This window comes from Tiliqua scincoides, chromosome 1 (assembly GCF_035046505.1).
Source record: "Tiliqua scincoides isolate rTilSci1 chromosome 1, rTilSci1.hap2, whole genome shotgun sequence".
Classification (NCBI taxonomy): Eukaryota; Metazoa; Chordata; class Lepidosauria; order Squamata; family Scincidae; genus Tiliqua; species Tiliqua scincoides.
In genome coordinates, this window is record NC_089821.1 from 34258785 (window position 1) to 34277097 (window position 18313).

The 18313-nt window shown below is 41.9% G+C and overlaps 1 protein-coding gene across 6 annotated transcripts in view; it reads right to left on the reverse strand.

Moving 5' to 3' along the window:
* ANO1 (anoctamin 1) overlaps window positions 1-18313 on the reverse strand; it is an 85080-nt gene that overhangs the window by 53390 nt on the left and 13377 nt on the right. For 5 of the 6 annotated variants that reach the window (XM_066625188.1, XM_066625172.1, XM_066625143.1 and 2 more), the window contains exons 3-5: window positions 14049-14147; window positions 8725-8876; window positions 6427-6481 (exon numbers count right to left, since the gene is read on the reverse strand). In XM_066625188.1, coding sequence (XP_066481285.1) covers window positions 6427-6481; window positions 8725-8876; window positions 14049-14147 — 306 coding nt within the window. The remainder of the gene's footprint in view (window positions 1-6426; window positions 6482-8724; window positions 8877-14048; window positions 14148-18313) is intronic. The other variant, XM_066625180.1, reaches the window with a different exon arrangement.

Here is an 18313-nt window from a genome sequence, read left to right on the forward strand (position 1 = left end):
TCGTCCTTGAGCCAGCCTGGGAGTGACACCTCCATAAGAGTCAGAAGGCCAGTGCAAGGATGCGTACCAACCTCCCCATGCCATTTCTTGAACTTTGGTCAGTAAGTTGCACCATTTGAAGGCGGCCAGCGCAGGGGGTTGGGGAGGGTGGTACAAAGGTGTTCTGGGGAGGGGGAGGGCGAGTGGCAGGTAGGCCAGGCCCAGGAGGATGAATCCTAAACCCCCTCCCTGGTGAACATACTTTACACTCTTTAAGTGGTGTAGATCTGAGAAGCCCCATAGGGGCAGCTGTTTCACAACACAGGAATTTCCCCTTACTCCAAGCTGCACAGCAGCCAGCCCAAAGCCCGTGTTGGATATGGGGTAGGCCAGCTAGCCTGCCTGATCAAGTGCAGGTTAGGATTGGGTTGCCTGTCATTTACTTCGGTGCCACAATAATCCAAAATGGTATTGACTGGAACCAGGAAGAGGTAACTGAACTGTATAATTTCATCCTGCAAGAGATTTGCTAACTGGGTGAGAGGCACTTTTTCAAGTGGGTGCTCCTCTTTTATTTAGCAAAGGGAGAATTTATTTATTTTATTTATTTTTCACATTTTTATACCGCCCTTCCTCCATAGAGCTCAGGGCGGTTTACACAGCTGCTCCTCCCCTCCTTACAACAACCCTGTGAGGTAGGTGAGGCTGAGAGAAAGTGACTGGCCCAAGGTCACCCAGGAAGCTTTGTGGCTGAGGGGAGATTTGAACCTGGATCATCCAGGTCCAAGTCCACCTCCCAAACCACTACACCACCCTGGCTCTCGTAACTGGCCCTCCTCACCCCAGCAGTGTCTTTTCTAGTGGCAGTCTGCTGGTGCTCTTTTGCATCTTTTTAGATTGTGAGCCCTTTTGGGACAAGGAGCCATTTGTTATTGATTTTCTCTGTAAACCACTTTGTGAACTTTTTTGTTTAAAAGCGGAATATAAAACTATTATTATAAAACTATTATTATTAATATAATATAATAAAATATAATATGAAGAAGAAGTTTGCCAAGTCTTCTCTAGTAACATCTTTAGAAGATCAAGTGAAATAATTTTTCTTTGGTCAAGCTTTTAAAGACCAGAGTTGACAGCCAGATGTCAGTCTTTTATAGAATTTCCTGTTTCTTATTTGATTAGACTTCAGGAGGAGAATTTACTGTGGTTTTTTAAAAATGTTTTAATCTTTTAAATTGATTGATTTTCATCTTTAAATTGCTGCAACGTGAAGAGGAGCAGTCTGGAAATTTAAATAGATAAATAAGTTACTATAAAATAATATAGGGCTATCACCCTCTTATTATGATCGATTATCATTATTCACGCACTCGTAATTTGCAAGTGTAGATACATCCAGTTGAATACTGTAAGCTAATGATCTTCACATTAACATTCAAGAAGAAGAGTGGAATGACACTGGAAAGTTCATGATGGTATAGTGGAAATGAATTCTTTACATTGACATTTCTGTGCAGTGGAAAGGTGAAATTGAAGTCTTTCCTCCAAATCCTCCAAACCCTTTTTGCTCAACATAAGAAGTGGATCAGGCAAGTAGGAACTGCAGTTAGTTGCCAAATGCACCCAGTATAAACATTTCCCTGTATAAGTACCTGCTTTATAAATGGAGTGTCAGGAATAATAAGAGATCACTTGAAACAACAGTGCCCTTCATATCACCTTTTGAGATGCACGATTCTTCCGTATGTTTTTGGTTCTTTGCCTTCTGAAGTGAAGGTTCAAGCCAATTAAAAAATTCCAAAGCTGTATGCTTTCTTTCAACTCTAATGAGCCCCGACGTGGCATATACATTATCTTCAAGGCTAGGTATATACTTTGAATGGGTCTGATGCCTTTTTCTTGGTTTGCTGAACATTTTTGGTTTACGTAAACGTGTATAATTTTAGCATTGTGGCTCTGTTTGTCTCTAGATGGATTTTGGGTTGTCAAAAATAGAAGTCATATAATTAGTAGACTGCAGCTGTTTTCTCAGGTCATGGAAAGAAATACAAAGAGTGATACTTGCTATCTTCTCTTACTTCATTATCTTGCAAAAAATAAACCTTCAATGGGAAAAAAAGGCTTTGGCTGAATAAGTACTACAGAATATTGTCTTATATTGAAATTTGGAAAAAGAATGCTGTAAGAAATATTTTATGGATATTAAATTTTTTTATTCCATATGTGGAGTAAAGAATAAATATTTTCATGATATTTATTTGTGAGCTATTTGAATTTTAGAAAATACTTTATATTTATCTGAATTTTATGTAAAGACAGGAATTAGAGAGAATTGCTTATTTTTTCATGAGAAGCTGTTTCTACAGAGGGAAAAAATTGCACTTTATACAGAATTTGATATGAACAACTGACAATTTGTTTTGGAAGTGGCTTCCTTTTTTGCATTACTGGAACCATGTCTAAAAAATTGGCAAGACATTTTGCTACAGAGTTCATGTAGTACTTCCTTTGGTTCTCATGATTTTCTGTCCTCTATAATAATAATAATAATAATAATAATAATAATAATAATAATAATAATAATAATAATAATAATAGCAGCAGCAGCAACAACAACAACAACAACTTCTAGCAAGTGCTAGAAGTGTTTTCACCCAGCTTAAGCTGGTGCGCCAACTGAAACCATGCTTGAGCTGTTTGAACCTAGCTAAAGTAACCCATGCTTTAGTAACTTCAAGACTGCACTACTGCAAAGAGCTCTATGTGGAGCTACCTGCTAAAATAGTTTGGAAACTGCAATTAGTGCAGTATGCAGAGGCCAGAGCCATTATGGGGCCTAGACATTATGACTGGCCTAGACCACTGCTCCAGCAGCTACACTGACTACCCAACTGCTTCTGGTTCCCATTCAAGGTGCTAGTTTTAACCTTTAAGGCTGTCCACAACCTGGGTCCAGGCTACTTGAAAGACCGACTCTTTCCATACATTCCAGCTCACCCTCTCATGTCTGCTGAAGGCGCTCTTCTACAAGTGCCGCTTTTATTCTAAGTGAGAGGGGTGGCAGCTTGGAGGCAAGACTTCTCTGAGGTGGCACCACAACCGTGGAATTCCCTCCCGAAGGAACTGAAAACTGCTCCCTTACTCACGGGTTTGCAGTGAGGGCTCAAAACATACCTGTTTTGTCTGGCATTTGGATATTTTCCTCTGCTCCTCTGTCATACTTTGTGACTTGATGACCTCCCTGGACTTATCTGTTCCCCATTGGCTCAATGGGTTCTTTTTTTCTTTTTCCCTGTAAACTTTGCTCTGTTTGATATTTGTTTTTCACCATGTAATGTTAAAAATTTAGTGTTCTACTGCCTTGTCTGATGTTTTTATTTGTGATACTCTGTACTTGACAATAAAGTTTTGTAAGCCTTTGACATGGAAAAGGTGGGGTATAAATTCCATAAAATAAAATAAAAATTATAGAACACTTTCTGAGTGTACAAAGTGGTTCATACATATCCTGTATCCTGTGGGGGGAGTTCCAGCATCTGGAGGCCTCCTTGGGGGGAGAGAACATTTGTTTCTGGGTGGAGACGGGGGCAGGCCAGGAGAGAGTGGATCTGAAGAGTGCTAACAGCTTTCATTTTAACACTTTGCGGCACCAAAAGGGAAAGGCGGTATAAGAAAATTATACTTTTGTGAAGTCCTTGGCTCAACGATCTCCGACACTCTTTCTCTCGATACCGAGCTAAACAAGCGCATCGGTAAAGCAGCTACCACGTTTTCCAGACTCACAAAGAGAGTCTGGTCCAACAAGAAGCTGACGGAACATACCAAGATCCAGGTCTACAGAGCGTGCGTCCTGAGTACACTTCTGTACTGCAGCGAGTCATGGACTCTTCGCTCACAACAGGAGAGGAAACTGAGCGCTTTCCACATGCGCTGCCTCCGACGCATCCTCGGCATCACCTGGCAGGACAAAGTTCCAAACAACACAGTCCTGGAACGTGCTGGAATCCCTAGCATGTATTCACTGCTGAAACAGAGACGCCTGCGTTGGCTTGGTCATGTCGTGAGAATGGATGATGGCCGGATCCCAAAGGATCTCCTCTATGGAGAACTCGTGCAAGGAAAGCGCCCTACAGGTAGACCACAGCTGCGATACAAGGACATCTGCAAGAGGGATCTGAAGGCCTTAGGGATGGACCTCAACAAGTGGGAAACCCTGGCCTCTGAGCGGCCCGCTTGGAGGCAGGCTGTGCAGCATGGCCTTTCCCAGTTTGAAGAGACACTTTGCCAACAGTCTGAGGCTAAGAGGCAAAGAAGGAAGGCCCATAGCCAGGGAGACAGACCAGGGACAGACTGCACTTGCTCCCGGTGTGGAAGGGATTGTCACTCCCGGATTGGCCTTTTCAGCCACACTAGACGCTGTGCCAGAACCACCTTTCAGAGCGCGATACCATAGTCTTTCGAGACTGAAGGTTGCCAATACAATTGTGAAAAACGAATATAAACTGTTAAAACTCAGGGAAATAGAAGGTGAGATGGTGAGAATGCAGAAAAGTGGGAAGAATGAGTAGGCTGTGTGATAATATTTGGGTATATGATTATTTGGGGAAGATTAGGGTTGGAAGACAGGCAGAAGTTGTGTGATAGCCTTTATCAAGGCTACCTTGCTCTATAACAGCTGACACAAGAAGAAACTGTGGCTGGGTGCAAATCAGCCATGACTGATAGCTAGCCTTGTGGCCTAGAGCTTCTTGACCACTCTGACCGCCTACTCAAGAGTAGGCTGCAGTGAAGCAGCTGAAAAACAGGATGGCTCATGCAGCTGAGAAAAGGAAGCAAAGACCATTTCTTATACACCTGGGTTTGCTATAAAATGTCATCCACTTCACAATCATGGGGTATAAGAAGTAGGAAAAAAAGAAGTAGGGTATAAGAAGTAGGAGGACTTAGTTCATGGTCCTTAGTTCTGACCTTAAGGACCTTAGTCCTTAGGTCCTTAAGTACAGCATAGTACTTAAATGAAGGAATCCAAGTCATGTTGGCAATTTGTAAGGTGTTTTCTCACTGTCAGTCTGCTTGGTAGAAATTGTCCCTTCTTATCAAGCCACATGAAGAAAAAGAAAAGAATGTTCCTGACCACAAACAATATTAGGGAGTGACTAAACAGGTTGAACAAGTCAGTGTTTGTAATGGGATTAAAAATGAACACTGCACGATCACTTTAGAGAAAAATGAGTAAATTAAACAGCGAGGCAGGCTAATTGCTATAGCTGTTTTTGTTTCTTGAGCAAATATGCTTATTCGTGATATTCATGTGGGGGGGGAAGGAAGCACTGAAAATGTCACCTCTTTCTCACAAGTCACATACTAAAACACTCTTTAATATATAGGGAGAAACAATGTGGTGTAGTGGCTAAAGTATTGGCCTCAGACCAGGAGGACCCAGGTTTAAGTATTTGCTCAGACATAAAGCTTACTGGTTGACCATGTGCTACCCCACTCTCTCAGCCTAATCTACCTCACAAGATTACTGTGAGGGGGAAAAAGAAGAGGAGGAACCATGCTCACCACCCTGAGCTTCTTAGAGGAAGGAGATCTCTTTCCCACAAGTCATGTACCAAAATACTCTGTTTAAACATAAGACAGAAATTTGGTTTAGGATTACTTAACTGGTGTGCCACTGACATGTCTCTGACATGCAGATGGCACACCTAGTAAAGTGCAAGGGAACAGATGTAAGCCCTCATAGGATTTGGAGAAGTCTTATCAATGAGAGGAGTGTGTGTGAAACTGAAGAAACCATATGAAAAATCAATCACGTGGTGTCTTTCTCACCCTAATAGCACTTTCTTTCCCTCCATTCACATAAATTCTTCAGTGGTGTGGGATTACATAACAGTAAAGTGGCACCCACAGTGCTCTGGGGGTGTGTGCAGGCCCATGCACTTAGTATGTGTGCGCGCGTGTGTGTGTGTGTGTGTGAGAGAGAAAGTCCATGATTAAAATTTCTTACATTCAGTTCCTAGTTTAAAATTTTTGCTCTCTGTTGAGAGTAAATGCATGAATTTCACCATCTACCCTTGAGTCCCACAAATACAGCGTCAGCTAAGCAAGTCCCATATCCTTGTGTTAAGCATTTGTCTGCTGAGGCAACACTGAACATGGAAAAAGGGAGCACGAATAGCTGTTGTGTTGGTAAGGAAGCACAGTTAGCTGGCAGGATCCCACTGAGTCCTTCCTATATTAGTTCTCCATGGAAGGCAAATGTCAGAACAGGGCTCATTTTACTTGGAATAGTATTAACATGATAATGAATAAAAGGCTTTAAATCTATTGACATAGTCTAGTCCTGAGAAAAATACTATAAAGGCATACCAGGTTACTAGGGGGCAATAACTTCATCATAATTTATTATTATATGATTCCCCTAATATATTTTGTAATACTCACAATAGTGCTTCTAGTTTTGCTGTCAAAAAATGACTCTCTGTCAGACAAGTCAAATCTGTTGAAAACATTAGAAATGAAAACAATGAATCAATGGATAGTAGCATGTATTTCAGACAAGGTAGCCATATTTTCTGGACTCTACAGAATGTCCCTGAGCTAAGAATGAGTGCTAAGTCTATGTCTCCTCTCCCACTTGAATCTTAACAATGGTGTAGTCATTTCTCTTTAGATGTCTGAAAACAGTTTCTGTAGCCAATATCAATATCCAATCTCTCAGGAGTTTCAGGGGGGGGGGGGGGAGAGAGAATTAAGCGCTTTCATTCTATCCTTCATTGTTGATCACACTTGCAATATAAGAGTGACTGTCTGTTGACTTCATGTACTCCTTTCTAGAAAATGTACTAAGAGGAAGCTTTTTCATAATAGAAAATTGGTACGGTACACATGTATCTCTATAAAATAAAAGGCATAATTTCTACTCTGTTATAAGTGTGAATTGCAACAGTCATCCCCTGCTAACTCAGCAAAGGAGCATCTTTTAAAGTTGTAGTTCAGATTCTACAGTTCTATATTCAGCAAGGGAATGAGACAAGACAGTCAGTGGTGTCGCTAGAGGGGGTGCAAAGCACTAAAGTTTGCAAGAAGCCTCACCGCAGCATGCAAGCGGCCCCTCCCCCCCTTCAGAACCATTCCGGGTGGGCAGAGCAAAACGGGGGCATTCTCCCACCCCGAATGGCTCCAAAGGGCCACTTGCATTCTGCGGTGAGGCTCCCTGCAAAACATACCGCTTTGCACCTCCTCTAGCTACGCTACTGGGGACAGTGACTAGTTTTGTTCACCGCAGCAGAACTCTCTTGCTAGTGGTTGTTTGCTGTTGCCCTATTTGCATCTTTTTAAAGATCATTAGCCCTTGTGGGACATGGACTTGTTTTTTTTACTCTTTCTGCTTTAGAAACTGCTTTGATAACTTTTTTAAAAAAAAAATTAAAAAGCAATATTAATCTTTCTACATAATAATTAAAACCAGTGCACCCACTAATGAGAGTTAGAATGAAGGCAAACAGTCACAAAGAGACTCTAAGGCTGAGATTTTCAACCTTTTTCATCTCATAGCACACTGGCAATGGTCAAGGCACAACACCAGTTTTGTTGAAAACTGACAAGGCACACTGTGCTGCCAATGGGGAGCTCACATCCCCCAATGGCCCTACTAATAAATAACCCTCTCCCAAATTCCCAGGGCACACCTGGGGACCATTTGCGGCACACCAATGTGCCACAGCACAGTGGTTGAAAATGGCTGCTCCAAGAAGACACGGGTACCAGTTCTGCTGGTATTCTTTTTGCATCTTTTAGATTGTGAGCCCTTTTGGGACAGGGAGCCATTTAGTTATTTGATTTTTCTCTGTAAACCGCTTTGTGAACATTTAGTTGAAAAGCGGTATATAAACACTGTTGTTATTATTATTATTATCCAATCTTCTAGTGCTGGTGCTACTGTGCCTATGGGGTATGCACTGCTTCCTGTGTTGGGCAGGCAGTCACAGAGGCCTCCTCAAAGTATGGGACTCTTTTTCCTTGTGAACTGACATGCAAGTGAATAGTTGTTACCTCGGGCTGCATTGCTGTTGCACCAGTGCTGGAAAGCTTTTTTTCAATACGTCCTTTTTAGCACCATTTGGGGGTAATTCTGCATGACTATTTATCATATGATAAATACGCCATCTGCAGCTTCCAGTTACTTGGTGAAGAGTTCTGAAAAGCTGTAGGAATGTATGACCTCTTGGTTCCTCCTATTGCTGATGACCGCAGATGAACTGACTCTCTCTGTGGTCAGAATAACTGTGACACATTTTTAAGTTGCAATCACGTAGTACATAGTCACGTAGTAAATCAGACAGCCCCCACAGAGTGTGTTGATAAGTGCAGGTCACTGGGGCTTGTTCTTTAACTTGCTAGGGACTCTTTTTCCTTGTGAACTGACATGCAAGTCAATGGTTGTTAGATCTGAGACGAGCGGCTGTGATGTGAACTATCTATATTTTGTTTTTGTTAACTTTGGGGAGGTTTAAATATCTCTTTGTTTAATTCATTTCGGGAAGCTCACTGGACAAACCTCTACATCAAGCCAGACAAGATCCTGTTTGTTTGGGAAAATGGTAATTTAAGTGCCTGTTGCATCAAAACACTGGCCTACATATTTCTATTAATATTCTCATGATTTAACTCAAGTGGTATTCGCAGAGGCCAATTCTGCTGAAAAAGACATTAAAATATAGATGATGAACTCTGACTTACAAGTGTTGTTTCTCCCTGGAGAAGGGGTAAGAGAGGCGTTTCACTGTCTGATGTTTATGTTCCGCCACTTTGGGTTGGATGGGCTCAGTGATTTTTTGAACTACGGAATTAATTTTTTTCAAAAGGCCATGTGGTTGATGAATTTGGTATACCTGAGGATCAAAAAACACAAGAAATATTTATTTTCTTCCAAGTCGCTTACAAAACACACTGAGGCTTCAAGAACAAAACAAACTACAAAGGAATCTTTTAAACAACTGTTTGGAGACAATGAAACTTAGGGAGAGATTGTCGCTCAGTGGTAGAACACGTATACTGTATGCTGAATGTTCCAGATCCAATCACTAGTACACCCAGACTCTCAGGTAGTAGGGCAGACCCTTGCCTGAAACCTTGAAGAACTCCTGCCAGTCACAATAGCTGCTATTGAATGAGGTGGGCCAATTGGTCTGTGTAAGCCAGCTTCATATATTCATAAGCAGGTTTCTAGAATTCTGTTGTGAAAAACTGATGGAGCTGGTTGACAAGGGTGGCTCAAGCTCAGCTGCTGCTTGAACCCACCCCAAATTCCAGTACCCCTCCAAATTAGTGCTGCAGTAGTACTCTTGGTGTGCGTACACACACCCTTCCCCACCAGCATGCACTTTACCATCTGTTCACTCTCTGACGTTGTTTCTTGTTAAGTGGGAGAATCCTGGGAGAAGAACATATGTGTTCCTAGCATTTTGTCCATACTTTACAGACACCAGAGACAGAGCTGGTGCAGGAGGACCCCCCTCCCCTGATTCTCCTCTTGTGTGCTCAGAAGCAGGGCCTCTGAGAGGAATTTTATCAGGGGTTACAAAGTTCTTTTGGGCTCCTGCCAAAAGACGAGCCCTCAGCCCACTGCTGCGAGCAGTGGAGGGAAGTGACAGCTGGAAAAGTCTTTGGAGCCTAGGTTACCGAGTTTACACACCTGCACTGTGTCGGTAGCTAGATACAGTAATACAGAAAACCAAACACACTTTTAAGTTTCTCTCTAAAATCTTTTAAATATGGAAAACCATTGCAGGAAATTAGCATCATTTTATTTAGGCTCACACTAGAACGGAAAGTGTCCTGTGTGCACCAAAACTTACTTCTGCAGCAGCTGTAGTCCTGTAGAGACACTACTTCATGGTAAGAGAATCCACAAGTCAAAGAGCTACTGTAGCAGGCTTCCCAGATTTGACACTGTAGTTTCCTCCCAGATTTGACACTGTGTTGTCATGTATGCATTCCTTGGCCCAGCGCATGTGGCTTGCGGCAGCATCCACCACTGTATGCCCACAACCCCAGCATCCCATGTGGGCAGCAAGTTTGGGTGAGATTGGAAAATATAAGATACCTGGAAATTTCTGGGTTTCTTCCTTTGGTTCCTGGGCCCCCCTTTTGACTCTGGGCCCAGGTACAAATTTTCCCCTTTATCCCCCTCTCATGGGCCCTGCTCAGAAGGACATACTGTGTCAGTTTGGCATCTCCTGCAGCCTGCCCAAGGTGAGGGGTTCAACCAGCTTTGTGGCTGGACCACAACAACTACAACAATTTATAGAGTTGAGGCCCCAATGCAAGTTCATACACTTAGAGTTGTTTCACACTTATTGGCAGCCTCCATGAGAGCACCTCAAGAGTGCACAAAGCTGCAGCAACCCCTGTTTGTAAGCAAAACACGACTATCAGACCCACTGGAAAAGGGAAAGATAGTTCACCTAACACACGAATGAAAGGAGAGGCCTCAAAGGTGCCCAAAGAATTTTTCATTGACTGAATTCATTGCTAAATCTGTTTTCTCTTCCTCAAGGACAACTGTTGTGACTCTCTAAAGAGAACCATCTTCCATACAGTAGCATAGCTGGGGAGGTGGGGCAGCAACTACAGCAGTCGTCGCAACACTCCCATTCACCATCGGAGCCATTGCGGCCAGCGACTGCAATGTACAGGCGCCTGCCCTGATGGCGAATGGCTGACAGCGAGTGGGAGGACCACTTACACAGTGTGTTGCTGCACCTGTTGTAATTACCATGCCACCCCTCCTTGGCTATGCTACTGCTTCCACATCACCTCAGAATAACAGACGTGAAACACACTGGGCCAATAAACCGTCCTCAGTACACTTCTGAAGGTTCCTCTCTTCATTCTGACTGTCAAGAACAATCATACTGAAACAGACCCACAAACGACAGCAGAATGTGATTAGAAATATTGGTATTACAGAAATGGGTAAGGTTCTGTTGACAACAGAATCCACCATATGCATCACCTCTTCTTCTGTTTTTGTTTAATTACCCTTACATGCCATTCCCTGGTCATTCCTTATTTTATTATGCCTGGGGGTGAATTGTTTTTTCTGCTAGAACAGGATAACTCTTTCTCTTCCCCTTTTTTGTGTTCCATGGCTGCAAAATTGGCAATAATTCTACATGCTCTCAAAGTGCTTGTGTGGGAGCCGCCAGCAGATATCAGCATGCTATGAGTCTGGGCTGCTTCAAAAAGTTACATCTGGAGCATAGATCTTGGACAACTAATGCACGTTATATAGGAAAATTACTCTAGTAGTTCTCAACATTTCTGAAGCGTGGTGAACTAGTGGGCAGATGCTGTGGAAGACTCCCTGAACAATCAAGAAAAGGAAACCAACAAAGGTTGTGAATTGTCATTAGGAAAGGGATAGAAAGATTGCATGGTACTGAATTCATACATGGAGTATTGTATATTGTATTGGCTGACCCACCACAAAAGAAGAAGAAAAAAATAGAATAGAGAACAGCGTAGAAAAGAAGAAGAAAAATAACCAGTTCCTGCATCTAAGGACTCTATCCTGTGCTTCGTGCATGAGCTTACCACCAGTGTTGCAAACATGCTGTAAGGCACGTTTGCGAGCATACCGTGGGCCCAGCACCAGAGCTAGCCCAGCACAAGCCCACACTGGGCCAACTCCAGTGCTGGGCTCGCATTATGCTGCCTGACGCTCACCCAGACCACAGGATGGAGGAGAGGTGAATGGGCGCATTGAGGTGCCCTGAAAAACTTAGTGCTGTGCACTTCCATAGCTATGCTACTGGAGTGGCATAATGTTAACATGGTCGTTGGGCTTTTTACAACTGTAGACCAGAATCTCTCCTGCCATAGAAAGACCATAAGCCTGAACTATAAGAGAGACTATAGGTAATAATAACTATTAGGTAATATTTTGAGAAAACACCTTAGATAGTTCAAATATTAGGCTATTTCATCCTGTTTGAAGCAGGTACATGTATCCATTTCACTGTTATCACATAACGGTTATGTACTGTATACATGCTCGGATGCCTCAGTTAAAGCTCCTTGCTGCATGTGTACTCAGTGCTAAAACTGTATCAAAAGTGCACACTATGTACACCTTTGATTTATAATGTGCAACACAGGCCTGCAGAGACCATTAGGGTGGGTTCAGATGACTAAAGAAAACACAATTCAGTGGGTTATAAAAGCAATATGAGCTTATGCACTCCCTTGTCCCCTTTACCTTCTCCACTCACAGCTGTTGCAGTTGTGGTTTGCTCAAAGCACAGCTCAGTGGCCTGTTCAAACTGACTATTATATTTTAACTACGGTTACCAAGCATGATTAAACAAGCATTTGAAACCAGAGTTTCAAACTCTGGTTTCAAACGCTGTTATAATCATAGTTTGCAAGCCACTGTTAAGGAACAGCTCTAGCTTCAGATGAACTGCAGAAATGTCATTTAATACAATAAATATGTTGATGTCACAGCTCAGAACAGAGAAGCGAAGAATGGAGCATAGAAGGTAAGAAGGGGGGGGGTACATGGGCTCAGGCCACATCACAATCAAACAAGCCATGGCTCATCTGGTCATTTGAACTCACCCGTAGTCTAATCTCATAGAGTTTTTTCCTAAGAACCTAGTGATCCAATCCTATTGGCCGTTTACACTGGGGGAACTAGGCCATATGCCATAGAGATAGATGGGGGTAGGAGGAGAGAGAGAGAGAGAGAGAGAGAGAGAGAGCGAGCATGTTTACAGCCTCCTGGGACTTTCTGCTTTGTATCATACTACCTGGTTAGTCTCTTTAATTAGTTAAAAAGACTAATGTATCCGGGTTATTTTTGGACCTGGAATGTCCAAATTCAGTTCAGTATGCTGTGCAAAATCAGATCTCTTTCATAATCTATATGCCCATAATTCATAATTCTTAAACATAATGGGCGGGTTATTTTAAAAGTTGGAAATGTAATTAAAATAAGGAACATGATAAATGGGACTGGATCCACTAATACAAAATTCAAACCCAAAGTTTAATTTTAGTTTGACTTGGAATAAATTGCTTTGCACTCCCAGGCTGTCTCTTGTTCCATTAGAGCCATTTCCCTTCTGAGTTTGGGTCCTGCACTTAGCATGCCATTAAATATTTATCCATTTCTCAGCTTTCTACCCTGAACAGGTATGAATTCAGCTCTCAGAAGCTTCCAATTCATCATAAAATCTTGGTCTCTGGTGAGCACACACTGTCACTTTTGTAATGATAACTCAAATAAGTGCTGGGAATTTAGGACTGGATCCTGCAAATCCTTTCCTGCTGCACATGGATATGGGACTAGCTACATACATTTAAAAAGAACACTTGTGTATACGGAATTATAATAGTGTGTATATGAAATTATAATAGTGCCATGATGGAAAGGTGGTGACAGGCAGTACGGGACTGAAGAACATAGCGACCACCCTAGTCATATTCACACATTCCCACCAGAACATAAAGGCCACTGCAAAATGACACCACCACTTCTGTTTGCTTCTTTCCACATGGCAGTGCAAGGCCATGCATTCATATTAACAGCTTATACAATTCATAGCTTTTGCATATATATTACACTACAAATAGTATCAACTAAGCATCAACTAAGTATCAACTAAGTTAATTATGCCGCTCCTTTTATACAAGGGCAAAGCAAAGAGATTGTGAGAATCAAGTTGCATGCCTAATGTCTTTTAAAAGCATAAACCTTTCTATAACAATGGGTTGTATCCAAAGTAGTGTGAATTGAACTCTAATAGTGTGGTGGAGTTTTCCAGTACCTTCTACTAACTGAAGCCCTGCGTGCACCTCCTGAAAATCCACTATTGATGGTCAGGAGACTTTCCAAAGCAGCATATGGGGAAAAGGCTGCAGTGGAAGGGAGAAATGACAGATAGTGGAGAGGTAACGTGTCCAAGAAGAAGTGCCCTTTGACTCATGCATGGGCATCCTTGGAAACAACCATATAAAACAAGCAAAAACAGATCTAAAACCAACGTTGAACTAACCTTTTTTGTGGGCATCTTCAGTTTCATAAATTCTGCTTCACGGCACAAAACATTCCAAGGTGCATGTATTTTGACAAATCCAAGCCCATGGATTTTAGTCTAAAAAATTAGAGGAAAAAGGAAAAGAAACTGTTCAATCAACTGACATAAATCACAAATGTGTTCTATTTTAACAGCCCAACCCTAGGCATGTCTACTCAGAAGTAAGTTCCATTGTGCTCAATGGGGCTTACTCCCAGGAAAGTGAGTATAGTATTGCATCCTAAGGCAGTGGTTTCTAAACTTACCACTGCTGAGGTGCCCTTTGTCCATGGCACCCTATTGTGGCGGGGTCATCACACAAAATTTTGTGCCATTGTGCAAGATCTTGCAAGAATAGTACAAGCTCTTGTGAGAGCAGTGCAAGATCTTGCATGGTTCTTGCATGTTGGCAACCTTCAGTCTCAAAAGACTATGGTATCGCGCTCTGAAAGGTGGTTTTGGAACATCGTCTAGTGTGGCTGAAAAGGCCAATTCGGGAGTGACAATCCCTTCCACAACGGGAACAAGTGCAGTCCGACCCTGGTCATTCTCCCTGGCTATGGGCCTTCCTTCTTTGCCTCTTTGCCTCAGGCTGTTGGCCAAGTGTCTCTTCAAATTGGGAAAGGCCATGCTGCACAGCCTGCCTCCAAGCGGACCGCTCAGAGGCCAGGGTTTCCCACTTGTTGAGGTCCACTCCTAAGGCCTTCAGATCCCTCTTGCAGATGTCCTTGTATCGCAGCTGTGGTCTACCCGTAGGGCGCTTTCCTTGCACGAGTTCTCCATAGAGGAGATCCTTTGCATGATAGTGTGAGATTTAATGCGATTCTGACCCAGGAGCCAGGAAGAAGAAGCCACACATCACCCCTGTGAGCGTGCCATAGAGCACAGATTGGAAACTACTGCCCTATGGTCTTGTCCATAAATATAAATATTTATTTGATATGTAGAGAAAGCAATGAAAGTGAAAGAGCAGCACACATGACCTAAGCATGACCTACTGACCTAAGCTTGGATCCAAAGAGCTGCTTGGGTATATCCAGTAGAATCTTTGGTTGACTGGTTGATCCTCAGGCCATATCACTAACTTCTTTGCAAACTTTTTCAAACTTGAGGAAAGACTGAAAAGCAGTTTGCCAAACAATCTGTATTATTTAATTTTAAAACGGAACCATTTAATATTGGTGATTTGTCCAAAACTGTATTTGAAAGATATCTTCATGTCATGTCACAAACTGCTTTTCAGTCTTGCAAGATCTTGCAAGATTCTCACATGATTGTGCAAGGTTTTGTGCAACCTTAGCCTAGCCAGCCAGGAGGAAGGGGTCATAGCACCCCTGGATGCCATGGTACACAGCTTGGGAACCACAGCTATAAGGTCTTCTCCTTCATACATATAAATATTTATTTGAAGATATCTCACGGAAAAGGCAGAAGTCCAAAAATTCTATCAGGCTATGCCCAAACCCTTGGGGATGCCTAAGGCGCTCTTTGGATCCATGTCCAAAATAATTGAGCCACAGGTTAAAGCATTAGCCGATATCTTTCATGTTTAGGTGATCATGAGACAAAACTATGCCCTTTTCCTTCTGTAAAACGGATGATCTGTTACATCCACCAGTACCAGGCAAAAAAACTTTTATCAGTGGAAGCTTTTTCTAACACTATCTGTTTAAAAAACATTTTCTGCTAATTTTTTGTCTTTTCAACAGTTGCTGAGAGAGATATAATGCACTGTGCTGGCACCCCGAGCAGTGACATCTCGTGATATTGTGACATCACTTCCAGTATCTCCCCAGAGGATGGTGCACCCCCCAATGTCAGCTTCACACCCCCATTCCTTCTCCTGTGGAGGCTCCCTTTCAAAGAAGGAACAAGGGTGTGAAGCCACCAGCACCTCCTCCGTAACTAGGGTGGAGCCAGAGGGGCAGTCATATGCTCCCCCTTGACATAGCGCCCGGGGCAGGTGCCCATCAGACCCCACCCTAGTTACACCTCTGGTGGCTGAAACACAGGAGTCCCACCATAAAAAAAATGATAACCTTAGCAACTTTTACCAGGTAGAGATTATTTGGCTACAAATTCATAATTCATTTACTTTGCAACTGTCCCTTCTTTATTGCATTTGTACTGCTTGTAAAACGCATCCTGTTTATTTAACTCAAGACAGAGTAGCAAGGGTCTTCAGTTCTCATTGAATCCCCAGTCTTGGCCTGCAGGAGGCTAGATTTAATATTTGATCAATTAATTCAAGTGTCTAATTCAGGTGCTCTACTGTGATTTGAAAATCATTTTGAGGAACACTTTATCAAAGTATTTATGAGTCAACGATTTCCAGAACGCCACCTCTTAAGGTTGAAAGACTCTTCTCAGTCCTTTGTTTTATTGCTGTAACTGCTCCACCAGTTTACACAAACATAAAAGTCTGTTTTCAACCCACTGTCCTGTGCACCTGTTAACTCAGAATACATTATTCAAGGGACACAAAGAGCTGCCAATCTTCAATACGAATAGGTGTTAAAAATTGGTGTTATTTATTTTACTTGGAAGTAAGCCCATTGTGATCAGTAAGACTCAGGACCCAATTCTATCTAACTTGCCAGCACCAGTGCAGTGGCAATGCAGCCCCAGGGTAAGGGAACATAGATTTTCTCTGAAAACGATAAATAAAAGCCCATTCTGAAACACAGTACTGTGTCTCTTATAGACTAGCTGTGAAAACAACTTTGGAAGCTTTTGTCTGGAAGCCCTAACAGGGTAACCAATTTATTTCAGCACAGACGTTTGTGTTCTGCAGTCTACTTCCTGTATGAAGAGAACGGTGAAATACCCTTGCACACTTATTATTGTCAAACTCTGAGAATTATATTTTTGTATTATTGGAGGAAATTGTTGCTTTAGGGGCAGATCACCACTTCAATGGGGTGGTTTCTGGTAGGAATACTATGCAAGAGTGAACCTGCCCATCCTGGTGTGCTAAAGTCCCAACTTGGACTGCCCCATCAGGAAGCTGTTCCTGGCTAAAAAGTGGTGCGGGAAACATACCTGTATAGCATAGGAACATAGAAAGTTGCCTTGTACAATTGATATAATTGTAATTGATTATCATAACAAAAGATGATATTTATAGGAAAAATAAATGTAAATGTTGGAGATATGCACCTATGGGTGGTTTGCTACACACAAGTTCAAACATGGTGGTAGCAAATAATAAAAGAGATCAAAGGGATGACAAATTACAGGTGCCCTTCAGATAGATTCAAAAGTTATTTGGTTTGGTCTTCTGTCTGGTGTTATTATGCAGAATGTAAGCCAGCCATTAATTACAAATCTGTTCATTGCAGGCTAAAATGATTATTGCAAAGAATTAGAATAACTCTATGAAGAATTGATTTCTAACATTTGGTATGCAGTTCAAATCTCTAAACTAAAGTCCAAAGCAGATAGTATATGAGATGAATAGCATGGCCAAGCATTTTCCCTTTTTTAAATAGCATGGGTATGTAATTGGGAGAACCACCACATCAGGGATACCCCCAGCAAGGTTGTGCTTCTTTTTCCAGACCTGCCCAGGCTACTGTTGTTGTTGTTAACTCAAAACACCAGACCATGTTTATGCATTTCAACTTACCATCTGATTTGACCCTAAGTGAAAAAGTAAATTTAGGGATGGAACACTGACCTATAATAGCCCAATCCTGTCCACAATGGGGCTTACCTAGGAGTAAGCTCCATTGACTATAATGGGATGTACTCCTGCGTGGACATGCATAGGATTGGGCTCTAAGACATTTTTACAGGGCTATTCTCCATTTATTAATTTGTGGAAACAAAAACACAATGTTGATATCAATGTACATGACTGCTTTTCACTATTTTTTATTATTTATTTAAAAGATTTATATCCAACTTTTCCTATGCTAAAGCAAATGCACAAGGGGCTGTTTAATTTATTTATTTTAAACTGTTTGAAGATATTTTTGTATTGCAGATGCATAAATTTATTTTAAAAATTAATGGAAAAACAAATGACAAAAAGTATACCTCAATCTGGTCTCAAGACAAATATGGCAGGATATCTTTACTGTTCCTTGAAGCTCTTGAACTAAAGTTCTACAGCAGTGTTTCTCAAACTGTGGGTTGGGAACTGTGGGTTGCAAGCCAATTTCAGGTGGGTTCCCATTCATATCAATATTTTTTTGTTTTAATATACAGGTGGAGCCTATTTATCCACATTAGTTCCATGA